This window comes from Talpa europaea (genome assembly GCF_964194135.1).
Source record: "Talpa europaea genome assembly, chromosome: 4".
NCBI lineage: Eukaryota > Metazoa > Chordata > Mammalia > Eulipotyphla > Talpidae > Talpa > Talpa europaea.
Window position 1 is genome coordinate 79,487,113 of NC_140070.1, and position 23,828 is coordinate 79,510,940.

Below are 23,828 nucleotides of genomic sequence, written 5' to 3' on the forward strand. Positions count from 1 at the left end.
ACCATTGAGAATCATGGTTGCTTCATACATTTGCTTAAATTTCAGGTGTTCCAGAGAAGCCTCAAATTAGCGGGTTTTCATCACCAGTCATGGAGGGAGACTTGATGCAGCTTACTTGTAAAACATCTGGCAGTAAACCTGCAGCTGATATAAGATGGTTCAAAAATGATAAGGAAATTAAAGGTAAAAAAATGGAAAAATATCCACAAATCAAAACAATGTGTTGAAACCATTATGACATCTTAAATATGGGGCATTTGACATTTTATTTTTCAATTCACAGTCACCTTGTTTATGTGTAATTTCAAACAGATTTACCCACTTCTTAGTTTCTGAAATTTTAATGGTATAATCTCTGTGAGTTCTATTTTCTCCTATGCAACATAGATCTAAAAATAATATATACTTCACGGGATAGACTAGAAATGAATTAATATATGAAAAACACTTAGATTTGTACACTTAACAATAGTGTATACTACATGTTAGATTTCACTTCAAAACTTATCTATAATATATAATCTGTAGTATACATTAAAGATATTTTAAGCTATAGAAAGAGAAGCTCTGAATTATTTCTTCAACTGGCTGGTTTCTGGAATTACAATGTTCTGAGATAAAAATGGCTAAACATCAGTAAATTAAATTCCTAATGTTCTCAACAAGGGGCAAAAACATTTATCTGTAAAAGTACATAAAATTTTAAATGTATGCATCATTCTGTTATTTCATGCATCGAATGCAACACACACACACACACACACACACCCCACTCACACATTCTTTTAAAGGGGAATTCTCATTTCTATTTTAATTGTTCTTAGTTTATATTGTCCTGGAAACAGGAATTTGTCTGTAATTTATCCCCAATCACTACCTTTATTTCAGAACTTCATGTAAGTATATTTTATTGAACAAAATTTGGAGAAATATAAACCCACAAGACACAACTTAGTCATTTTGATATTCTAAATTAAACTTTCACTATGTAACCTGGGCTTATATCTTGCCAGGATTTAGTAATATCCATTCTAATTCTGCCTTTAGGTTATATTTTTTGGGGCATGTTAGGATTGGTAGGATCTTTCCTAAATGGACCCTCTATATAGTTTCCAGACTTATCTTTCTATGACAAGGATCTCTTCCAGCCACATTTTCCGCTTAAGCACACCTGATGTATAGCTCTAACCTAAAGGATAAGTTTAAAATATACTTTCTTGTGGCCTGAAAGGATGCACCAGGCAGTGAATTCTTATACATCACATATGTCCTTCTGTGTGATGCTCTTTTAAGTATTCCTCTTCAATGTGTTTTTACATGAATCCACTCCTTAATTCTGATGTAATTATTTAGTTAGCTGGTTAATTAGTTCCTCTCAATTTCTTAGCATTTTACCTGAGTTTCAAGTGCTTGTTTCTCTTGTATCATCAAGGAAGTCAGAGACTAACAAATTATGTATTTCATTAATATTGATTGACTGTTTTTTAATATTATAGTCTATGAGAAACCCTTAATATACTCATATTTTTATAAAATGTCTTATTATTTTGACAAACGTAGCACATGCTTTGAATGCCAAACAAATTTAGTCATATATTAAGTAGGGTGGAATATTCAGCTATATATAAAAACATAAAAACTTTGATATTATAAACCATATTTTAAAATCATCTGAATCAAGACCAAAACAAAAATTAAGGCAAAATCATATACGCAATCAGCATGGATGTGGTTTCATGCTCTATTCACAAGTAGTAAAATATCCTGTTTTTCCTGTGCTCTCCAATGTGTGGTCATTGATAGAACATTTATTATCACTATAATTACATTTATCTACATAGCTATTTGTAGATAGCTTTTCTTTTGCATGTTTGTATAGTTTGTATTTACAACCAGATGGTGAACTTCCTAAATGGTATAAAGTTAAGTTTTACAAGTATATATGCATATATGTTAAGTGCAGTGCTCTATACTCATGGCGCATTTGTTACTGCTTCTGTCCTCTGAGTATGTTAAGTTAGAGTTCACTTTAAAATCCCTTCTCACTGAAGACAATATCCCCTCCATATCATGCATTACTTTGCCTTTTCAGAGATCAAATATGACTTCCCATTAGCCATTCTACTATCTTTACTGTAACATTACTTTGTACTCTGCAGATTGTGGGCTGAGCAATTTGAAAGAAGGCTAATCAATTTTTAATTAGTAATAAATTATTAGTATTGCAATGACTCCCAATTACTCAACATTCTATGGGGCTTGAGTTAAGATCCAAATGGAGAAAACAAGAACCTTGACATGGAAATGTTTAAGAAATTTTGGGAGAAAAGACTCAGGGAAGATGGCATTAGTGGAAGCTCCATACTCCCCTGCAAAGAGAATGACTGGGAGAAATCCAGATGTGCCCTGGACCTGGAGGATCCCTTCCTGTGGGGCAAAAGGAGTGCCTCTTGGACATCAGGGCGCAATGCTGATGTGTACAACAAAGGTTACACTGAAGAAACTCAAGTCTGGGGAAACAAAAGTGTGTATGGAAGAGAAGCTTCTGCGCTAAAACTGCAGGGCAAAACTGCTTGTTGTGAATCTAATCATGGAAGATTAGATTTATGGACACAGGTGTTGGAGCGAGCCAGGTAAACAGGGCCTCAAGCCAGGAAGACAGTAAGGAAGACAAAGCTCAGAAAGATGTGACTGCCCCCACCTACTTCCCCTAAGGAAAGGCCAATATGGGTGCTGAGGAGATACAGTGAAGTCACACTTAAATATGCCAGGGACCACTAAAAGCTCAGCCCACAATCTGCAGAGAGCTGAGCCTGAAATTCAGAGAGGGGGCTAGCAGCAGTAACACAGGCACAAGCCATACCCATATTCACCAAGTTTACTAGCAATGGGCCCCTATAGGGACCTTCCCTACCCAAAAAAAGCCCCGATAAAGAATTGTTCTCTCTGTCACACAGCACCATCTACCGGAAAACTGGAAAAGTGCAAAATATATATAATATATATATATATATGAAGTATATATATGAGATATATATCTCATATATATACCTCAATATATACCTCTCTCTCTCTCTATATATATATATATATATATATATATAAAATAATGGGAAGAAGGAAAAAATTGCAACAAATGAAAACTTGACCCCTTGGGAACTGAGAGAACAGATCTCTAGAACCCAACCACAAGCCATGGTACATAATTTCTTCCTATCAGATACAGAGTTCAAAATTGCCATGAAAAAGATATTCATTGAAAAGAAAGAAAACATAGGAAAGCTATTTAAAAATATCTAAGAAAGTGCAGAAAAATGAATATATGTCCTGAGAAATAAAATTAACAACAGAATATTAAAACTTAAGCCTAAAAAAAGAAAATAATAGAGATGCAGAATGTAAAAATAACTAATAGAGGAGATTAAAAATTCTGAAGAAAACTGGAAGTAGAATAGTACAAAATGAACATTGAATCTGTGACCTCAGAGATGATAATGCGCAAAAATCCAGGTGGAATAAGAAAAAGAAATATGAATTTTAAAAAAATGAAGAATCACTTTGAGAATTGTCTACTCCATGAGGAAAGACAATATAAGAATAATGGGTATCTAATAACAGACAAAGAATACACTTCAAACTTTATGACCCAACTCTCTACTACTATAAAATAATCTCAGTAAAATCATATTTCTCCTTTAATTCTAATTCCCCATCGCCAAGATTTCATATTGGAAAATAAGTAAGAGGAGACTGGTCTTTATGGGACCAACAAGTTATTGTATAGGCCCACTAACTTACGAGCCCGTCAATCAGTGAACTGCTTCTATCACTTGGTTTCTTTCACTTGGCAATGGTCAGGAGAACCTTAAAATAACCTCTTTGCACTTTTTAAGAGAAAGTTTAGTGAACCTTAGTGCCATTAACCAAAGGTATGAACTTTCACTTGTAACCTCTTCTAAGAAGGTTTTATATTATGTGCATTAGGCTGAATCAAAAAGATTACATCATTTAATTGAAAAAATATAGAAAGTATTACCTGACTCTCAGCCTGATGACTGGGTAGTCACTATATTTGTGTAGATTATATTGCTTCTTTTTTCCAGTAAAGATGGAAAGGTTTTTTCTATGCTTTCCTTAAAAAGTTTTAGTTCAGGCCCAAAAGATGATAAAAGAGGAATTTTTTTCAAGGCCATGCACTATAGTAAACTCAGAAGGAAATAAAAATATTCATTTCTGAGAGCTCTATAAGCAGTAGGCAAGTGTTACTCCCTTGAAACATCTATGATGATGCAATTTTCTAGTCATCAACAATTTATTTTGTGGAATCCTGTAGCATTCAGCACATGTAAGAAAAATCAACCTGTCTCTCATCTCTATTGTGAAAATGAATCATTTGCATCAGTAAAACATCTGTGTTGAAAATTAGCTTCCGGAATATGTTACAATGTTTCTCTGTACCATGTACTACCATAGTTTTGTTGATTATCTTTCAACAGGTTATCTTGTTTTCTGAGCAACATATCATCTTAAAATTCTAATTACCCACTAGGATATTCACAAGGTTCAATATAATTCACATTCATAAAAGAAAGGATAATTTAGAATTTTTGTTTGATTCTCTCTTTCTTCTTTTTACCATTTTTTTCTTTTTTCTTCAAGTCTTTCTCTTCCTCATATCTCCCTTTTCTCTAGAGACATTCTTAGTTTTTTTAGTTCTTTATGATTTTCGTACTCAGAATCCAGGACAGTGTTTCATATATCAGCCATTTGTAATGTTTGTTTTGAATTAATTAAAATAATAGTCAGTCAAAGTATTTCTTTCATTCCAGTAAGTAGATTTACTCCATGGTGATGTGTATAATTTAGGGGTAGTTGTCAATATGCCATCATTTTTCTATGTAGTGGTTCTCTTTTGTAAATCATCTTATCATTCTCCTGAATAAGTGGGGATGTCGTTAGTCTAATCTCTGAATATATGAGAAATTGCTGTTTTGGAAGAACACAAAAGCTGGAGATCAATGACCAGAAGTTGGGAATTAGATACAGTAAACATAAATAAATAATTTTTATTCTTCCCGGTGCAGATCTATTATTTTGTTTGTTTGTTTTTTTCCATTTTCTTGACTACTATGGCTTATCACTTTGTTCTTTTACTAAGATATGTATTTACTCTAATCCCCTGTGTCCTTCCCTCCCAACCCACCCCCCTTTGCTGCAAGCCTCAATTCTATGGTCAGCTTGCAATCACATATTTTTAAATGTTTTTAAAATAAATAATTTAATGCACAGTAAAATCAAATACTTTATGTGTTTTATGCAAAGGGATTCTTTTCTGAAAATATCATTGTTCATTTGAAGTGAAAGTTTAAGAAAATGAAATAGTTTTTATCCTCAACTCTATTGAAGATCTTGTTATAATGATATCTTAACCTAGCCTATCATTTTGATTTCTAATCCACTAAAATTGCTCTCTTTATCAGCTACTTTAGACTTGAAAATTTTCAAATTAAGTGAAAATGTTATTAAAACTCTTTTCTACAGGGAACAAATAATCCCTAAGTGAACCATTTAATGCTAAATCTGAATCATGCACAATAAGTTTAAATATTGATAAGAGAATTCACATCTTGAGAAATGTATTCTCATTCATGCTGAAATAGATTCCTCATCCAAGTAAAAAGCATTTATCTCCATGTAAATTTCACTGCAAATATATATATTTAAAATTTCAAGCTATTCAGATTATTGTCCTTTTCTTTACCAAAGATGACAACCTTCTCATCTTTAGTGGTTTAAATGTTCATCTTACTTTTTTCATGTTATAAATCATAGTTCAAGCACATTGTACTTTCTTTTGACATAACCAGGTAATTGTGAATTTGCTCTTCTCAGCCATATTTGTGGTTGAGAATTAAAATTATCATTTAGCTAAACTTAAATCTTAAGAAGGGAGACTAGTATTGTAAAATGACCAGATTTTTCAAATAGAATGTAAAAATTCTCTTGCACTAAGGGAATAAAGACATTGTGCCCTGATTTTTTTATACTTCTATATATAACTTTTGAAAGGTTTTTAGACTCAGTCAAATTGTTACTTGCTCAAATACAAATAAATTAAATGTTAAATTAATATTTAATTAATAATTGATAAAAATTGTGAGGTGCTTCCAGTATGTGTCGAAAGTAAATAAAACCTGTTACATTTTGAAAGAGAATGTCAGATAATTTTAGAGGCTGCATTTTATTTTCAGATGTAAAATATTTAAAAGAAGAAGATGCAAATCGCAAGACGTTCACCGTCAGCAGCACGCTGGATTTCCGAGTGGACCGCAGCGATGACGGCGTGGCAGTCATCTGCAAAGTAGATCATGAATCCCTCAATGCCACCCCTCAGGTGGCGATGCAGGTGCTAGAAATACACTGTAAGTAAACGCTACTCCCTCGCCCTGTATCTCCTCTCCCAATCCCTTCCTCCACATTTAAAATAATTTCAAAATTACCTGAGGTTACATCAAATATGGAGCCAAATCTTAAAGAACTAAAACTGCGTTTATTAATATTGATCACCTTCAAAAAAAAGTAGTCCTTGCCTGAATATCATCTACACGGCGGAAAAAATAATACAGGCAATATCATAAGGTTAAAATGCCTAATTACCTTCAAGTCAGAGATTTGATGTATTTGGATGCATGCTGGTGATGGTGAAAGAGTGGTAATTTTGGCAGAATCTTTGATGTCTGGGAATCTGAGAAGGCCTTTGAAGACTATTATTGTATATTTTTACATGTAGAGGTGGCTTCCCATCTGTGCTTTTAAGGTTAATCTATTTTTTTTAATCTTCTAAATGAGATATACCAAGTCTATATTAATGCAGGGATGTATCCATTGTTTTTCTACACCAACCTCATCATTTATAAGTGATAAAATCATGTTAATTGGATAACTTCCATAGACAAGGGGCAGTGTTAAATGCTTTGCTAGAATTATCTTATTCTCGTGTGATTGCATGTTACAGTATCAGAACAATAGCCTGATGAGGAATTTCTCTCCTTAGTCACAATTTGCAGGTAAAGACACTGAAAATTATGTAGATTTAGTCACTTGGCCAAGCTCACATAACTTTCAATGGTGGACTTGTAATAATGGCATTTTTTAATAGGTAACCAGGTCCTTGAAGTATAGTAGGTAATCTGGAATTAGTTATCAAAATGAAAATGAAGTAACTGAAACATATTAAGATAAAACAGAAAAGAGCAGAACAAAAGATTGTATTTCCAAACTGTATAACCCAATTTTTCAATTATTGGAAAGTATTTGTTTGTTTTCATTGTCTGCGATATAGGTATAGCTTAAATTTAGATTTTGTGCATGATGCAAAATTAATTAAATCCCAAAATGTTAACTCTAAGTACTGTTCTTCTTCATGTGTCTCCTTTTATTATGTTCTCATTAATTTATCCCATGAGAACTTATTTAGTGCCTGCTATGTAACAGACATTATTTGGGGCATAAGATTATGTAAGAGAGCAATATAATTATGATTTTAAATTATTGTTCATATGTTTTAATTATTTTTAATTTATTACTTAAATTTTTATAATTTTAAAAATCTCTTATCTGGGTATTCTCATGTTTTCATTGAAGCTGATTATTAGATTAGATTAGAGCCAAAACGGAAATTATTTCCAAATTTCAATATTTATCTACATTGAGAGTTTGGGACCATTACTGATACTCTTTGAGCTTTGACTATAAACGAGAAAAGTAATTCCAGTTAGTACAAATTATACAACTCAAGTCAAATACATGGCTTTCAATAAAAGTCAGTTGCCTTTTGTTTTAGTTAATTCTGACTGCTATAATAAAAAGGCTGGATGACTCATTGTAGGCATTTGTTTTTCATAGCTCTGCAGATACATAGAGCAGGTACATTCAATGTCTGGTGAAAGCCTATGTCTTGGCTCATGGATGGATGGATGGACGTCTTTTCTCCATGTCCACACATGGTTACATGGCCTAAGGGAGCTCTCTGGGATTTTGTTTGTAAGGGCACTAATCCTAATTGACTTTCCAAAAGTCCAACTTTCTAAAACTATCACTGAGGATTAGGTTTCAACATGTGAAGAAAGGAGGGGGCACTAACATGCAGTCTCCAGTACCTTCCCTTTTCTATTTCTTCTTATTGATATTTCATCAATATGTCTTTTCAAAACCTGGAATGTTATATAATTTGATATGTTGAGAGAGCCCAAACCAATAGTCTTAACTTAAATTTTTTTCACTTACATACAGATTCAAGCAAAACTATTTAAAAATATTTGATTACTAATTTAACTGTAATTTTCAAAATATAATAGAAATTAATTCATAAGGAAAGTAGGAATCACCATCCAAAGGTCACCAGAAACCTATCATTAGTACTGCAAAATTAGGCTTATTTAGTTTTTTTTTTTTTTAAAGATTTATTTCTTTATTTATACAAGCACTGGGTACAGTCAGAAGCGCATGAGGGTGAGAGAATTCACCAAAGCCAGAGCGGAGAACAGAACAGGCAGACTGACCAAATACACTGCTGAGGGGAGCAGCGGGCGGCAGGAGAGGTCTGCGTGCCATGTGGGACCCTTGCCAGTGGCCGGGGATCGAATTGGCGTTGCAGAGGCTGCGGGCAGCTTCCCAACCCAGCGCTAACGGCTGCGCCACCGGGGAGGCCCAGGCTTATTTAGTTTTTTGAAGGAGAAACCATGCCAGGTGAATCCCTGCGTATAAGTAAGCAAGTTAGGAGAAACTTGTTATAGAATGTGCTTTCCCAAATATTTTAAAGAGATTTCTGGATTAGATGATATCAGGATTGGTGACAATCCAATAATGTCTATGTTGGTAGCTTTTACCTAGAAAGCACAAATATTAAAACAGCACTACATTTGCTATTATGAAGCTGCAGTAGTGAATAATGCTAATTGTTTTGGTTGCTGAGTATCCTGGTCTCTCTTGTTTCACACCTGTCCTGGAATAGACTTGCCTTTGTCTTATTCCACACCGCAGTAACAGAGTGACTTTATCAGATTATTGTTTAGAATTCTAGAGAGTGTTTTTGTTTGTTGAGAATATTTCAGCATAGCTGTCATTATCAGTTATTAGCTGCCAAAGGCATTTCATCTTCTTGGGAATCCAGAATGGGACTCTTCTATTTTCTGGATTTTTTTAAAACTTTTTGAAAATATTTATTTATTTATGCATACAAGAACTGGGGTACAGACCAAAGTTGCAGGGGTGAGAGGATTCACCAGAGTGGAAAACAGAACAGGCAGATTAATTGAAATACACTGCCAAGGGGAGCAGCAGGGCGAGACAGGAGAGGTCTGCTGTGCCATGTGGGTAGCTCGCTGGCCGGCCGGGGATCAAAGTTGTGCTGCAGAGGCTTCGGATAGCTTCACAGTGATGTGCCCAACCCCTTGCACCACCAGGCAGGCCCTTTCTGGATATTTTTAGATCATATATAACACACATTTCAATGTGTGTTATAAGCAAACTTCATGGAGGAAGACAATTAAATTGGCTAATTTTTCAGGAAGTATTACATGAAAAATTTTATATTACTGTCCAATTAAAAATAACAACTCATTCTATCATGGTTAATATGTAAGTAGCTAGAAGGCAAAGACAGATCTATTTAAAGTATTTTTCCTAGCATCTAGCATACCATCATTCAAATATGTTAAGTTAATTAAAACTAACTGATGATAATGCTGATTGTTCCTTTAGGGATAGAGAACATTCCCCAGAGATAAAACAAGTAGTGGAGAAACAAGTAGCAGCAGTCTACATCAAATTTAGAGCAAATTAAGCAAATGGGGGCTGGTCTTCATAAATACCTAAAAATAATGACTGAAGCATCTCAGTGATTGCTCCCGAAAACAGCAGATCATGGTTCCACATCAATGCACATGACTTATATTCTGGATGTTGAAATTTCCATAGATGCAAGTGGAGGAAAATAAAAAGAATTGGAAAATGAAATAAAAGGAAGGGATTAGTATAGAATTTATGAAACATAAATTTTGGATTTCCTCATTGTTTTACAATGTTTCTATCATGAATAAACACAACTGGCCTAAATAGAAAAACATTTAGAATTTTGGAATCCCAACGCAAAAGAATTACCATTGTCTTCTGTGATGAATTACAACAGTAAATATATACCTTTGCAATCATAAAAACTTATGACTACACCTGAAATAAACATCCTCATCCTGTGATATTATGAAAAAGAAAGTTTGATGAGACATAAGGTTTGAGAACATAGTGCCCAAAACATCATAAAAAAAAAATAGTAGGAGGAATTATATTTCTAGGGGTAGATGTTTTAACACTGTAACCCTCTGATATACCATTCAGAGGAACTCAGCCTATAAAATATATTGCAGCAATATTCTTTTCTTTATGAAATATTAATCATAAATTTTACTGCCACTATGATAGAAGAGTTTTTTTTTTAAACTGGAAAAGTAGCAAAATGTAAAGTAGACTTCATTGCAAACTGCAAATACCAAGAAATATAACAATATAGGTAACAGCATATTTTGCAACTGACAGTAAAAAAAAAAAGCACTCTTTCATATGTACATGGAAATTCTCATCCATCTTCCTGTTTGTACACAGTACTCTTAGAAACAATAACTTTTTGTCTGATTTAATTTTTAGGAGAACAGATTATATAAATCAGGTTTTATTTTATTCTCAGTAGAAATAATGTATCTGTACTAACAGAAAAAACTATGCACAAACATAGAAAAGATGAAAATAACTAAACATTTGTTTTCTGTATGTGACATTGACAAAATTACATAAAAAATCAACTTTATTGAAAATGAAAAACAACAGAGACAGATTAGTGAAATCTTTCAGAGTAATGAGTCTTCTGAGAAGTAGTTTAATACTGTGGCATAGTGCTGCTGCTAACATGGATAAAACAATACCCAAATTTTAAGTGTGTGTGTGTGTGTGTGTGTGCGCACGTGCTGTGCAGTAGACATATGTAATTCATTGTGAAATCATGCATTATCATTAATATACGGTTACTGTTTTGTGACAGCACCATGTTTTTCTATAAAACTATTTACATATGTACATCATAAAACATTTAAAACAATATGTGGTTAAATATACCATGGATGAAAATCCATGTTATGAGCAAAAAAGAAAAGAATGAGGGAGCAGGGAATGATTGCCAAGCTGAAAATGCATACATTCTACAAAAATGAACAATGATGTAAAAAATATATAAAATAAAAATTAAAAAAAAAGAGTACGGGAGAGGAAAATTGAGAGGAAAAGAAGGAAGAAAGGAAGGAAACTGCAGTGTTAAAATTGTGTGAGTAATGTGATCACTTAGATTAATTATGGCTGAAAATAAATGCATTATATACCTTTAAAATAACATAAAGTCTGGATTCATCTGTTATATCTGAATAAGGGTTTAATGGTCATTTTATGGTAATGACTTTTACTTTCTTGAGACTTCTTCTTGTTCTAGTTAAGATGCAAATGAATAACACAATCCATTCTTTACTTAGCTTAAAAAACATGTGTCCCTAAAGAGATCCCTTCCTTGTTTTGCTCTCTTTTAAACAGAATTAATTTGTGCCTAGAGAGACTAAATTCTGGACTGTATACATTTGCTACTTTTTGGACCATCTAGTGCACATAATTAGTTTTCTGTTTACTTCTACTTATTTCAATATAGAATAATACCCCCTCCTCTAACTGATTATAATCATAGTAGAAGAGATTGAATACAGAAGACTCTGAAGACTTACACTATTTTTGTTTATATCTTCATTTTGACTAAGATATACTGGATATAGAACAGAAATACTTTCACAAGCAGGTAGAGACTTCATTGAATGTAGTGTTCATTGTTAACCCTTTTTCACTTATAAAAGTAATTGTTTCCCCCTACACAATCCATCCAACACAAACCACTACACCTCTCTAGTTCTACATTAGCTTCTTCTGTGATGGCTTGTGTTAGTTATATGAATTATGCTCTCACTAATTTTCTATTTATTATAGAAAGCATTTGATAACATTTTCCAGGCTATATATTTATTAGACAAAAAGGCAAATGTCACAGATAGCATTTTCAAATAACACATCCCAGTTATTTGGCATCTCATTTGCAAAATTCTGATTATCTTGTTTACCACAAATTATCTATGGTCCAAAGGCACAGAATATAAAAGGAATCAGGAAAGGTTAAATTTTCAGAAATTGAAATAAACTATTCTTTTGACTAGCAAAATGCCACCATTATAACGGGTTGTTTTGAAAGAATTTTTAATAGATCCCAAAATATTTTACAAAAATCATTAAGTATATACAGGTTAGATTCATGAAGTAATCTCTGCCACTTAGCAAAATTTACATTTGCATTAAATAAGGTAATCTAATGTGTACCCTCTACTTGAGATCCCACAAGGGTAGAATTTTATAAATTAGAATATAAACACAAATATTATTGTATTTATTATGCATATCTTTATTGTTTTTTATTCTCTTTTATATATACCTTGTGACTCAACTTTATGACTTAGAGACATTTTGCTTCTAAGTTCTCTTTTATCTATTCAGTTTTACACACTGACAAATATCTTCCTAAAACTTGATTCTGAGTCTGATTCTTACTTGCTTACAAACACAAAATATTTTCTTATTACCACAAGCATTATGTTCAAACTCATTAGCCTGCTATTCAAGATTTTGAAAATATAAATCTATGTAATGTTCTCAGCACTCATTTTTACAGATAATGCACGTTACACTTGCCGTGTTTATAAGGTTGCTTTAGATTAAAAAGTCACAACTCTTTCATTTGCAAAATATGTAAGACTTTCCAAATTTCCCTTGATAAAATTGTCTGTGGGGATATTTGTGAGGTTTTATTGATGAAAAGAATATGTTGATAAGGATATATTGTAATAAATGAGTCAAGGGAATATATTTTAAAATAGTATTTTCCTTTGTCAAAGAGGAAAAATATATGGAGATGAAGAAGTGAGACAGTTACAAAGTGGGGAATGCATGGGGGAGAAACAGACTGGCTTACTGGCTGATATTTGGTTATATACAGAATGAGTAAACTTACTAGATAGGTTTTAAAATTTGCAGATAATTTAGACCCAAGGCAGGTCTTGGGACCTGTTACAAATCAGGCAGAGGGAGAAAGAGTTGATTTTGAGGGACAATAGTGAACGCAAAATTGATGACAGAAAATACCATTCCCTAGTGTAGTCTAAAAAGTAAAAAATAGGAAACACAGATCTGTTGAGGTGTGGTTAAGATCAGGGAGGATCAACCTGTATAGAATGACTTATGTTTGTATAAACTGGAGGGAGCTACTCATTGGTCTTAGCTTCATTTTCTTATGAGATGACCAACAGTTCAACCTACCTTCAGTGCACATTGAAAGAACTTGATTAGCAAATGCATATAAAGCATTTACAAAATGAGTATTATTTACCAAATATTCAGTCAGTATATAGTGTTTATTATATGAAAGTGTTTACTGTGATAAACTAGTACACATTCATTTATTCAACAAGCATTAAATTGAGGCCAAGGAGCTATTCAAGGAGCAAAGATAAACCAGTGAACAAGATTAAGGTAACATCTGTTCTGATGAGCTTACACCTGAGTACTCAGTTACACCAATTTTGGAAACCATACCTGAGCTATAGATGTTACAGGAACATTAAGATATATAATGTTATGATGTTATAATATTAAAATTCAAGTGACAGATTGGATAGATGTGTGTATTAGTAACACATTTCTGGGTTTAAGATCTATATAAATGTTTGTTTGATGAATCATTTGGTAGAACTGATAGGAAACGTTTTATGTGAACAATAACATTATCAATATAATATTTTCCTTTCAAACAAAGATCTGCTTAATACCATGAGCAATGCAAATGACTGCTGCTTTAAGGTATAAACCATCTTTGTTTACTGAAATATATAATACAGGAATGATAGAGTTAGACAATATTAGAAATTCATGTTTGTTTCTCTTACTTAGCAATTTAGCCATTATTCATAATGGATTAGATGTTACTTTTTTATAACCTTAAATTCCTCTTGTATTTCTTTGGTTACCAAATGGCTAAGATGGTTTTATTTTATTGGTAAAACTTTTGATTTAATGCTTTTATTCATCTAATAAAAGACCTCGATGTTGGGTAAATCCTGTTGAAACCCTGACACTGTGACATGAAACACTTTAACAACTTATGCTTTCAAGATTGTCTAGTAGGTGGTTTAATAATAACAATCACAAACTGTTTTCTCTCTTAAACATCTTTACTTAGGTTATAGAAAATCCATTCCACTGGTTCGATATTTCTTCATTGATTCAAATCCTGAATCACTCCAATAGAACTGGAGGTGTCTTAACTCCAAAGCTGATAAAGCTTTTGAAATTTTGAATAATTTTTTTTTCATTAATCTATCTCTTAATGAAATTATACTCTGTTCAAAATGAGCCCCAGACTTTGGCAAATAGGTAAAATAGAAAATACTTAAGAAAATTTTTTAAGATTTTAATAATTTTAAATATGGATTCTAGGAATTTTTTCCTGATTTTTAAATTTTTTCTTCAAAAGTTATAAAGGGGAAGTGTGCTTTTAAAGTTTCTTTATGTTTTGCTTATTTGCTGGTAAGTACTAAACATTTTTGTGGATGAATGAATACATACTCTTTTATGTTTGTGTAAATCCTTCTCATTTGCTTGTATTTTGAGAGAAATAGGAAATGACTCATTCGTTTATTCAATCAGCATGTAAAGAACTTTGGCAACGTATTAGATACTTTGTTAAGATATGAAGACACAGCCAAATAGGTTAAAATATTGGATCTTTTTCAAAATGTGATAGATGAAACAGCCATGTCAAAAAAATTCTTACAAATTAGTGTTTTATAATAGTAGTATATGTTCTGTGTTATGACATCATATAGACCTACTCGTTTACTATTTCCTGTCCTTCATATGTCTATAAATATGTATTAACATTTATTCATGTATTCTATAAATATGTATTAACATTTATATATTATTATATATTTATGTTTAGTACATAAAATGTTAAAGTTTACTTATTTGAACACAATGGAAAACAGTTAGAATTGTTAGTTTACAAAAATATCTCAGTTTAACTTGTAGGACAAAGCAAGTATAAACTGATAGTAGTAATAATGGATTTTCACTAACCACCCCCTTTTTTTGCTATTTTTAATTGTTTTGATACAGTGCATGTAATAGGCTGTTGAAAAACAGAATATCATACATATCCATGAAGTAAGGAAGCAAAAGTGTCACTCTATTTTGCTACAAAGTAGAACAGATTGAAATGTAGCTCAAATCTGCACCTATATTGAAAAATGGAGGCATTATATCCAAAACATATGGGATTACTATTTAAGTAAATTGTAACTAAAAATAATCACAATCCTTTGAATTATATTGAAAATGAAAAAAAAAATTAAAACCAGGTAGAAAATCTGCTTAAGCACTTAAGAAATAAAAAAAAAAAGGAAAAGAAATGTAATTCTTAATATGTAACCTGGGAAAGGTGTGAAATAAAAGACTTGAATTATGAATTATGTAGTATTTGTTTTCTCACATGTGAATAAAAGGGTTAGTAAAAAGATTAATACCTTAATATATACATAATTAAAGATTATTTTATAAAATCATTATCCTATTATTCATTGTGCAGTTGGCCATTCCTATAAAATCCTCCAATCTTGTTGATTTATTACAAATTAAATAATACAGAAAACTATGTTCACCTGGGGGTTTCAATTATTAATATAAACATGTTGAAGAAATCCTGTAAATTAAAGGCTTAAAATTAAATTTGTTTTTGAGATAACTACAATTTTTACTTATATTTTCCTTGACTGAGATAACTGAATAAGTATAGGAATTCTATGCCAGCTTAAAGGCATTATTTCTGGAAGTTTACTGATATTTCACTAAGATAATTTTCTCCTAGCAGTGTTCAATGAGCTCCCTTATAGATATAATAACGTGGCTGATGAAAATGAGACAAGAAGGGGCCTCCCTGGTGGCACAAAGGGTTAAGCATCAGCACTATGAAGCAATCCCCAGCTACTGCAGCACTAGTTCTTCAATCTCAGGCCAAGGAGGTGACCCACGTGGCATAGCAGACCTCTCCTGTCTCCCCCACTGCTCCCCTCAGCAGTGTATTTCAGTCAATCTGCCTGTTCTGTCCCCCACTCTGTCTCTGGTGAATCCTCTCACCCTCCTGCGCATCTGGCCTGTACCCCAGTTCTTGTATACATAAATAAATAAATCTAAAAAAAAAGAAAAGAAAAGAAAATGAGGCAGGAATAATAATGGCATGTTTATCATTAAGTAAAAACTTGTTACAGACCAAATTACTTCCTGTTATTAAAAATTATTTGAAAAAATATTAATTTGGGTCTAAGAATCACATTACCCAATAGTATTTTATGTGGTTAAAAACTTTAATTTGTGCATATTGGCATCTTTCAAGAGGAATGGTGATTTCATGGAAGCAGAAACTAGAATTTTGGGTAAATATTTTAAAAATTATCTTCAAGATTGAGTGTTTAACCTGTCAAGATCATATGAGGTTAGAAAAGCTGTTTGTTTATATGGTATTGTGTTAATAACAAATCACTATTTTTGTAGTCATTCATTGAAAGTTATCTAATGCAATTTATACAAGGAAGAGTGTAAGCAATAAATATTAATGAAATTAAATATGAGCTAAAAATAAAATTCAATCCAAAGTTTGTGACATGAATATTTAGGATTAATTTTACATTCAGCATGCACTAACAAAATGTCCATTAAGCATTTTTAATATTTCAAAATTGATGTACCAAATTGGTGTAAGAAAATAGATCAAGGGCCTCCCCGGTGGCACAGCAGGTTGAGCACAGCGCTATGAAGCTGTCCACAGCCACTGCAGCGCAGGTTCAATTCCCGGCCTGCCAGGGAGAAACCCACATGGCGTGGCAGACCTCTCCTGTTGCGCCCACTGCTCCCCTCAGCAGTGTTTTTTGTCGTCTACCTGTTCTGCTCCCTGCTTTGTCTCTGGTGAATTCTCTCACCCTCTCATGCCTCTGGCCTGTACCCCAATTCTTGCATAAAAAAATAAAATCTTAAAAAAAAAGAAAATAGATCAAAACTTTTAGCATATATGTTTATCTAAAAATGTATTTATTAGTACAGATTTTGTATAAACTAGTATATAAGACATTGGGGATACAGCAGTGAATTTTTAAAAATTACACAAGGTGAGAAAGAGAACATGCAGTGGGAAGTATCTGAGCAAATTTGAGGCTAATGAATGATTGCCATTAGCAAATGACATTTGAGTTAAGATTTAAAAGGGTAAATAAGCAAAGGATCCCTCAGAATGGTGGATTTCAGATAATTTGTATAAAGGCAAGATGAAATGCATTCATTAAAGGACCTGAAAGAAAGTGTAATTGCCAGGAATTCAATGAATAAAGTAAAGTGTTAGAAAGCAAGAAAAGTAAAGAAATGTGCAGTTATATTGGACTTAAAGTCTATACTAATTAATTTACTTTTAATCCTAAAAACAAAGATTAACTCTGCAAGATTTCAGCTAGAAAATTGATGTGTTCAGAGTTATGTTTTGAGAATACAATTTTGTTTCATTTTAGGAGTAAGATTTGGAGGGGGAAAAATTGACTCAATTGAGATAATATGCTATTATGGTAAATTATGTAAAAGAAGTGGTTATAACACTATTAAAAGAAATTAGTAGCTCTGAAAATCACTTAGGTAGTATAGCAAACAGACTTGGTAAGTGGAGGTGCTGGTATGCATAGCTGATAGAAGCTGGTGGCATCTATGAGCTAGAGACTGCTGAAGTAGGAACGAGTGTGGGGAAGGTTGGAGACTTTGAGTTAATTTTAAACATGATGAATGTGCCCTGTCTTTTAGACATCCAAGTGGGCATGTGAAATAAAGGCTGCAATTAACATAAGTGTAGTTTGCGGTGCAGAAAGGCTCTAGGATAAAATCTAAGAGTGGGCCTCCTAGTGGTGCAGGGATTAAAGACAATGCTATCAAGCCATTGCCAGCCACTGCACGATGAGTTCAATCCCTTGCCACCTAGGGGCTACCCACATGTCGCAGCAGCCCTCTCCTGTCTTGCCCACTGCTCCCCTCAGCAGTGTATTTCAGTAGATCTGCCTGTCCTGCCCCCCACTCTCCCTGGTGAATCCTCTCACCCCCCACACCTCTGGCTTACACCCCAGTTTTTGTGTCATAAATAAATAAATCTAAAAAAAATCTAGGCGTGATGGTGAGTAGATGGAAACTGAGAGAAGGGTGTGCCTGAAAGGACCTAGAGAGATTATGTGAGAATGGATTCTAAATCTCACTCTGGGTGAGATTAGATCGCAATACTTAAAGGCTAAATACAAGAAAACAACCCACTAAAGTCTGTGAAAATATAGCCAGAGATAGGAGTTGAATCAAAAGCATTCACCAAGGAAGGGAGGAGTAGATGTATAAAAAAAAAATCTAGGGAGATTTTCTAATCAACAGAGACTAAAACACTGTGAGTAATTTTGAAGTCAAATAAAGGAGTGTTGTATTTCTTGGTTTTGGTAATTTAGAATTTATTTGGTGTCATTTCTGAAAGTTTCATAAAAATACATACTAAGCTTGCCTCCCTAGTGGTGCAGAGGGTTGGGACACAGCCTATGAAGCTATCCGCAACCACTGCGGCATGAGTTCGATCCCCAGCCAGGGAGCAACCCACATGGCACAGCAGACCTCCTGACTCACCTGTGCTCCCCTCAGTGGTGTATTTCAGTCAATCTGTCTGTTCTGTTTCCCACTCTGTCTCTGGTGAATCCTCTCACCTCCCCCCCCCCCACACACACACACCTCTGGCCTGTACACCAGCTCTTGTATGCATAAGTAAATAAATCTTTTTAAAAAATACATACTAAGCATATTATTTTGTTTAACTTTTGCTTATATTTGAAATTCCATGTTTTGGATCTTCAGGGACTGCTGAACTATGCCTAGGGGACCATTTGTTATACATAGAGGTTTACACATATAGAAGTTTATTATAAAGATTTGGTTCATAAAATATGGAGACTGTTACTCCCAATTTCTATAAACTGAGTTAGTAAACTGATAATTTAGTTCTGTACCTTCGTGAGAAAACAGTGGAATTGAAGTGATGTGGTAGTTCTGGCCTAAGTCCAGGAGACCGAAGACCCAGCAAGAGCAGATGTTTTCACTTTACTTCATACACAAAAAAAAAGGTGATATTTGAAGTAAAAAGCCATTAGGTGAGTGCATTCACTCCGAAGTGGGAAAAGGCCAGTTTTTTCTTTTTATTCAAACCTTCAACTTGTCGGATTACGCTCACTCACATTTGAGGGAGTAATTTACTTTGTTCAGTCTACAGATTTGAATGTTAAATCTTTTCCCAAAACATTCTCAATGAAGCACTCAGAATAATGTTTGGCTAAATATCTGTGCATCCCATTGTATAATCAAGTTGACACATAAAGTCAACCCTCACAGATACCCCAGTTAACATAGCTCTCTTTCCCAGAATCAGACTTTTCTGATCTTTTTTCACCTTTTTTTCCTATAATTAAAGTTTTCTTTATATATCAAGTTGGAAATAAATATTGCTATATGTATATATGGTAAACATTAAGAAAAATTGCCCAGAATAATTTTGGTTTATACTTATTACCTTGCATAATTATTAATGTTTCCTTTCACTTTTAAAAAATGATTTGCTTGAGAGAAAATTGTATGATCATCCTAGAAATAACTGATCCTATAAATATGATGATGGTAATAAAATGATTAGTAAAGTGCCTTTTTTTATATTTTCTCCTAATTCAAAAAGTTTGATGAGTGTATGTCATGATTCTTCAACATAATCTTTTTTCTTGAATTATGTTACACTGCAGTTATTTACCACAATGCATATGGAATTCCTATATGTAAATAGATATTATTGTTGATTATCTTGAATATATTCTTGTATAAAGGATTAAGAAAGAATGCACTTGAAAGTAAAGTTTATAAATATTGTATACTTTCACAGGATTATATTGTCCTATGATACATCTGAAAAAATACTTGTTTTGGAAATATAATATATAATAATAAATAATGTATGATATTATATATAATATAATTATATGGCTTATGATATATGTGATAAATATTATAATATAATAAATTTGTTATTTATATAAATAATAAGTAATTATTTAACTGGTTTCAAAATCAGACAGTACATATAACTCCAAGGTATTTTAATTCTATCACAGCTAAGAGAAGGGTGAGAATAATTGTGACTAGAGAATTTAGAGCCTATTTTGATTACTGTTGGTAATGTGGGGATAAAACTCAGTTTCTTCATGACTATAGCAAGTCTCATGAAGGAATGAGTGTTTATGTTGTTTCTTTCTTCAGCTGATTTTTCATTTCTTCTATGTAATATATATCTTTGTAAAGAATATCACTGGCATAAAGTTATAAATGTCTATAACTATCACTGAATGCACTTGCACTATGAATGATTTTGTTAAATGGAAAAAAATATTTTGTAAAAATTATATTGTGTGTATGCATATATATAACAACATGTTAAGTTTGAGTAATATTTTAATTGACTTTCAATTCATTTGCTAACTGTACTTTAGAGGAGGCAGAATGTACTATGTGCTGCATAACTGCATTTAAAGAGATTCTGCATAATATTTGTGAGACAGTAGTTGATCTTGAGTTTCCTTGTGGGTTCCTTATTATGAATCCCTGGTATTCTTGCAACAATGAAAAGTGTTATTCAAATGCACATAAATGCATTCAGTCTGCAATAATAGTATTCATAGCCATCTATAAATAGTAGAAGAAACAATTGTATGAAATGCTTGATATTCATCTGAACCACTTTTTGCAATTTCACTTTTAAATTCACATTTCAAAAACAGTACAACAGTGGTGCTCATAAGATATTCAGATATTTTTGTTAGCTTTTCATGTATAGGATGGTAGCTTCTTAAAATTACATACTCTAAGAAATATCTCATAAGTATACAAAATTATAATAGCCTAATCATTCAGCATGAAGTACAGATATTAAATATACAGCTTTATATGAGTTTAACATCCTTTCTTAATGTTCCTTTTCATCTTTTTCTAGATACACCATCAGTAAAGATTATACCATCCACTCCTTTTCCACAAGAAGGACAGCCTTTAATTTTGACTTGTGAATCCAAAGGAAAACCACTGTAAGTGATTTAATGAGCAATAACGTTTTTCACTTTTTCTTCTATTCTGCTTTGATTGCAAGCATTAACTGCAGAAATTTCACTGTTTATGCCTTTTCTTGGTGAGCAAAGTGATCTCTAGAAGAGAAAAACCCCTGAACCATGTCTTCATTAAGTGTCTGTAGAAGATTGGTCTTTTACTTTATCATCTAGTGAAGTTTCTGGGAAGGTTTCCAACTGTGATTTTTCCCTCTTTTTACCAGTAAGATATTTCAACCTGAAAGGAGTGCAGGTTTAATCAGTCACTGTTTACATCATCAGATTGATAGAAGTTACGTATTTCTGAACTTAGTTGTTTCATGAAAAACTTTGAAAGTATTGAATCATCTTCAAAATAAGCCCAAGTTTTAAAGTTGGATGGGGAATCTTTTCCATAATAAGGGAACTCAAACCTACATTTCTGACATGGAACCCATGGATCCATAATCTGTGGACGTGATTTTTGGAGTTAATGTGAATGACAGGGTCAAATGCTCAATGTTTTCAACTGTAAAGTGATTTCATTATTAAAATACAGAAATTCTAATACCACTTCAACTCTACAATTTCACTTTTTGATATACTTATAAACAGCTAATTCACAGAAAATCTATTTCTAAATAAAATTGAATATTGATTATTAAAATATGAATTTAAGACCATTTGAATTTCTGTAGAATAACACTTTTGATTTAGCTTTAATTTACTACTGCTGCTACCTTAAAGTATTTTGATTTTTAAAAGATTCCAGAAATAATAAAACACATTAAGAAAACACTGGTGATACATTTTACAATATCAATGATAAAGAAAGATGTTTTTGGAGACTTGACCTGTATAGTGAAGGAAATAAAAGGAAAACTAAATTGATATTACATTAAACTAAAAAGCATTTGCATAAGCAAAAGCAAATATAAGTAGATTAAAAAGATATCCTACTGACTCAGAGAAAATGTTCCACATTAAGCAATCAACAAAGGATTAATGTCCAAGACACACAAAAAACTTACTCAATTTAGCAATAAAAAACAAACAACCCAATTAATAAAAGAGGATATCCAGAAGGCCATAAAAGATATATGAAAAAAAAAGTTCATTGTTACTTTTAATAAAGGATATACAGGTCAAGACTACAATGAATACAAACTCAGATCCTGAGAATGGCACATATTAAAAAGATATCCAATAACAGGTGCTGGAGAGTGTGCAAAGAAAGAGAGATCTACTACATTGTTGGTGGGAATGTAAACAAGTTTAATAATATGGAAAGTCATCTGCTTTTAGCTTAAACAGCTGAAAATGAAAATAATGCATGACCCTGCAATCTCACTCCAAAGAAAATAAAACCATTAACTCAAAAAGCATGTGTTCTGCAATGTTTATTGCAGCATTATTTATAATAGCTTAGACATGGAAACATGTTTAAGTGTCCATTGGTAGAGAAATGAATTAAGAAGATGTGGTACATCCAAACAGCAGAGTATTATTCAACCATAAGGAGTGGTGAAGTATTCCACTCACTGCAAAGTAGTAAGTGTCACTTATACAGAGAAACAAAGCAAAGCATCAGATAAAACCAAATCAGAAACAAGCCCAAGATACCTGAATGTATCTTGTTTTACTGAATGTATCTTGTTTTACTACAAGTAAAATAAGTCAAAATGACGGAGACAAATATTGGACATTTGTATATCAGACAATTCAACAATATTATTTATAAAAACTATTGGACACTGATAAAGTGAATCTCACATTAAGAGGGAGGGAAGGGGGAGAGAGACACAAGGTAATATAAGGGATGATGGTAGGGAAAATTAAAAAATATGTAAGTGATATTAAAAGTTTCCTTTTGATTTATATTTCTGTTTAAATTTTAATAAGATGAATTTAATTATTTTCTGCATTTAACTATGTGAGGAACTTGTGAAAATCAAGTTAAATTACTAAAAAATTGTTTTTCACGACTTTATCCCATGAGAAATTTTTGCTGAGAGAATTTTAAGACAAATGCTTAAAATTTCAACTTTCTCAATTGTATTGCATTTAACACTGTGTTAATTCGCTAAATGAATTCACACTTATATTTCAGTTCTATGTGTTCCTCCTCTCAGTTTGCTTCTTTTTGTTTTTTATTGAAGTAACATTGGTTTACAATACTAGAAATGACTCAAAGGTACAGGTTCACACCTGTTCAGGTGTATGTTACCAAACCACCATAGCACCAAGATACCCATGGTCCTCCACCACAGTCTGTTGTGCACCCTTCTTTCTGTTTTTGGTCTGTGACTTCCCCTTGCCCCTCTGGTATTCTCAGCTTTACATTCAGGTATCTTGGGCTTGTTTCTGATTTGGTTTTATCTGACACTTTGTTTTGTTTCTCTGTATAGGTGACACTATCTGGTATTTATCATTCTCTGTCTGATTTATTTTGTTTAGCATAATTCC

At 32.6% G+C, this 23,828-nt stretch overlaps 1 protein-coding gene across 7 annotated transcripts in view; it reads left to right on the plus strand.

Annotated features, from left to right (window-relative positions):
* The window catches only part of CADM2 (cell adhesion molecule 2), a gene marked incomplete at both ends in the record, with an annotated part of 963,012 nt that overhangs the window by 830,879 nt on the left and 108,305 nt on the right, over window positions 1–23,828 (plus strand). For 5 of the 7 annotated variants that reach the window (XM_084232482.1, XM_084232484.1, XM_084232487.1 and 2 more), the window contains 3 exons: window positions 46–183; window positions 6,252–6,422; window positions 21,275–21,365. In XM_084232482.1, the coding sequence (XP_084088608.1) occupies window positions 46–183; window positions 6,252–6,422; window positions 21,275–21,365 (400 nt within the window). The remainder of the gene's footprint in view (window positions 1–45; window positions 184–6,251; window positions 6,423–21,274; window positions 21,366–23,828) is intronic. The other 2 variants (XM_084232486.1, XM_084232488.1) reach the window with 1 other exon arrangement.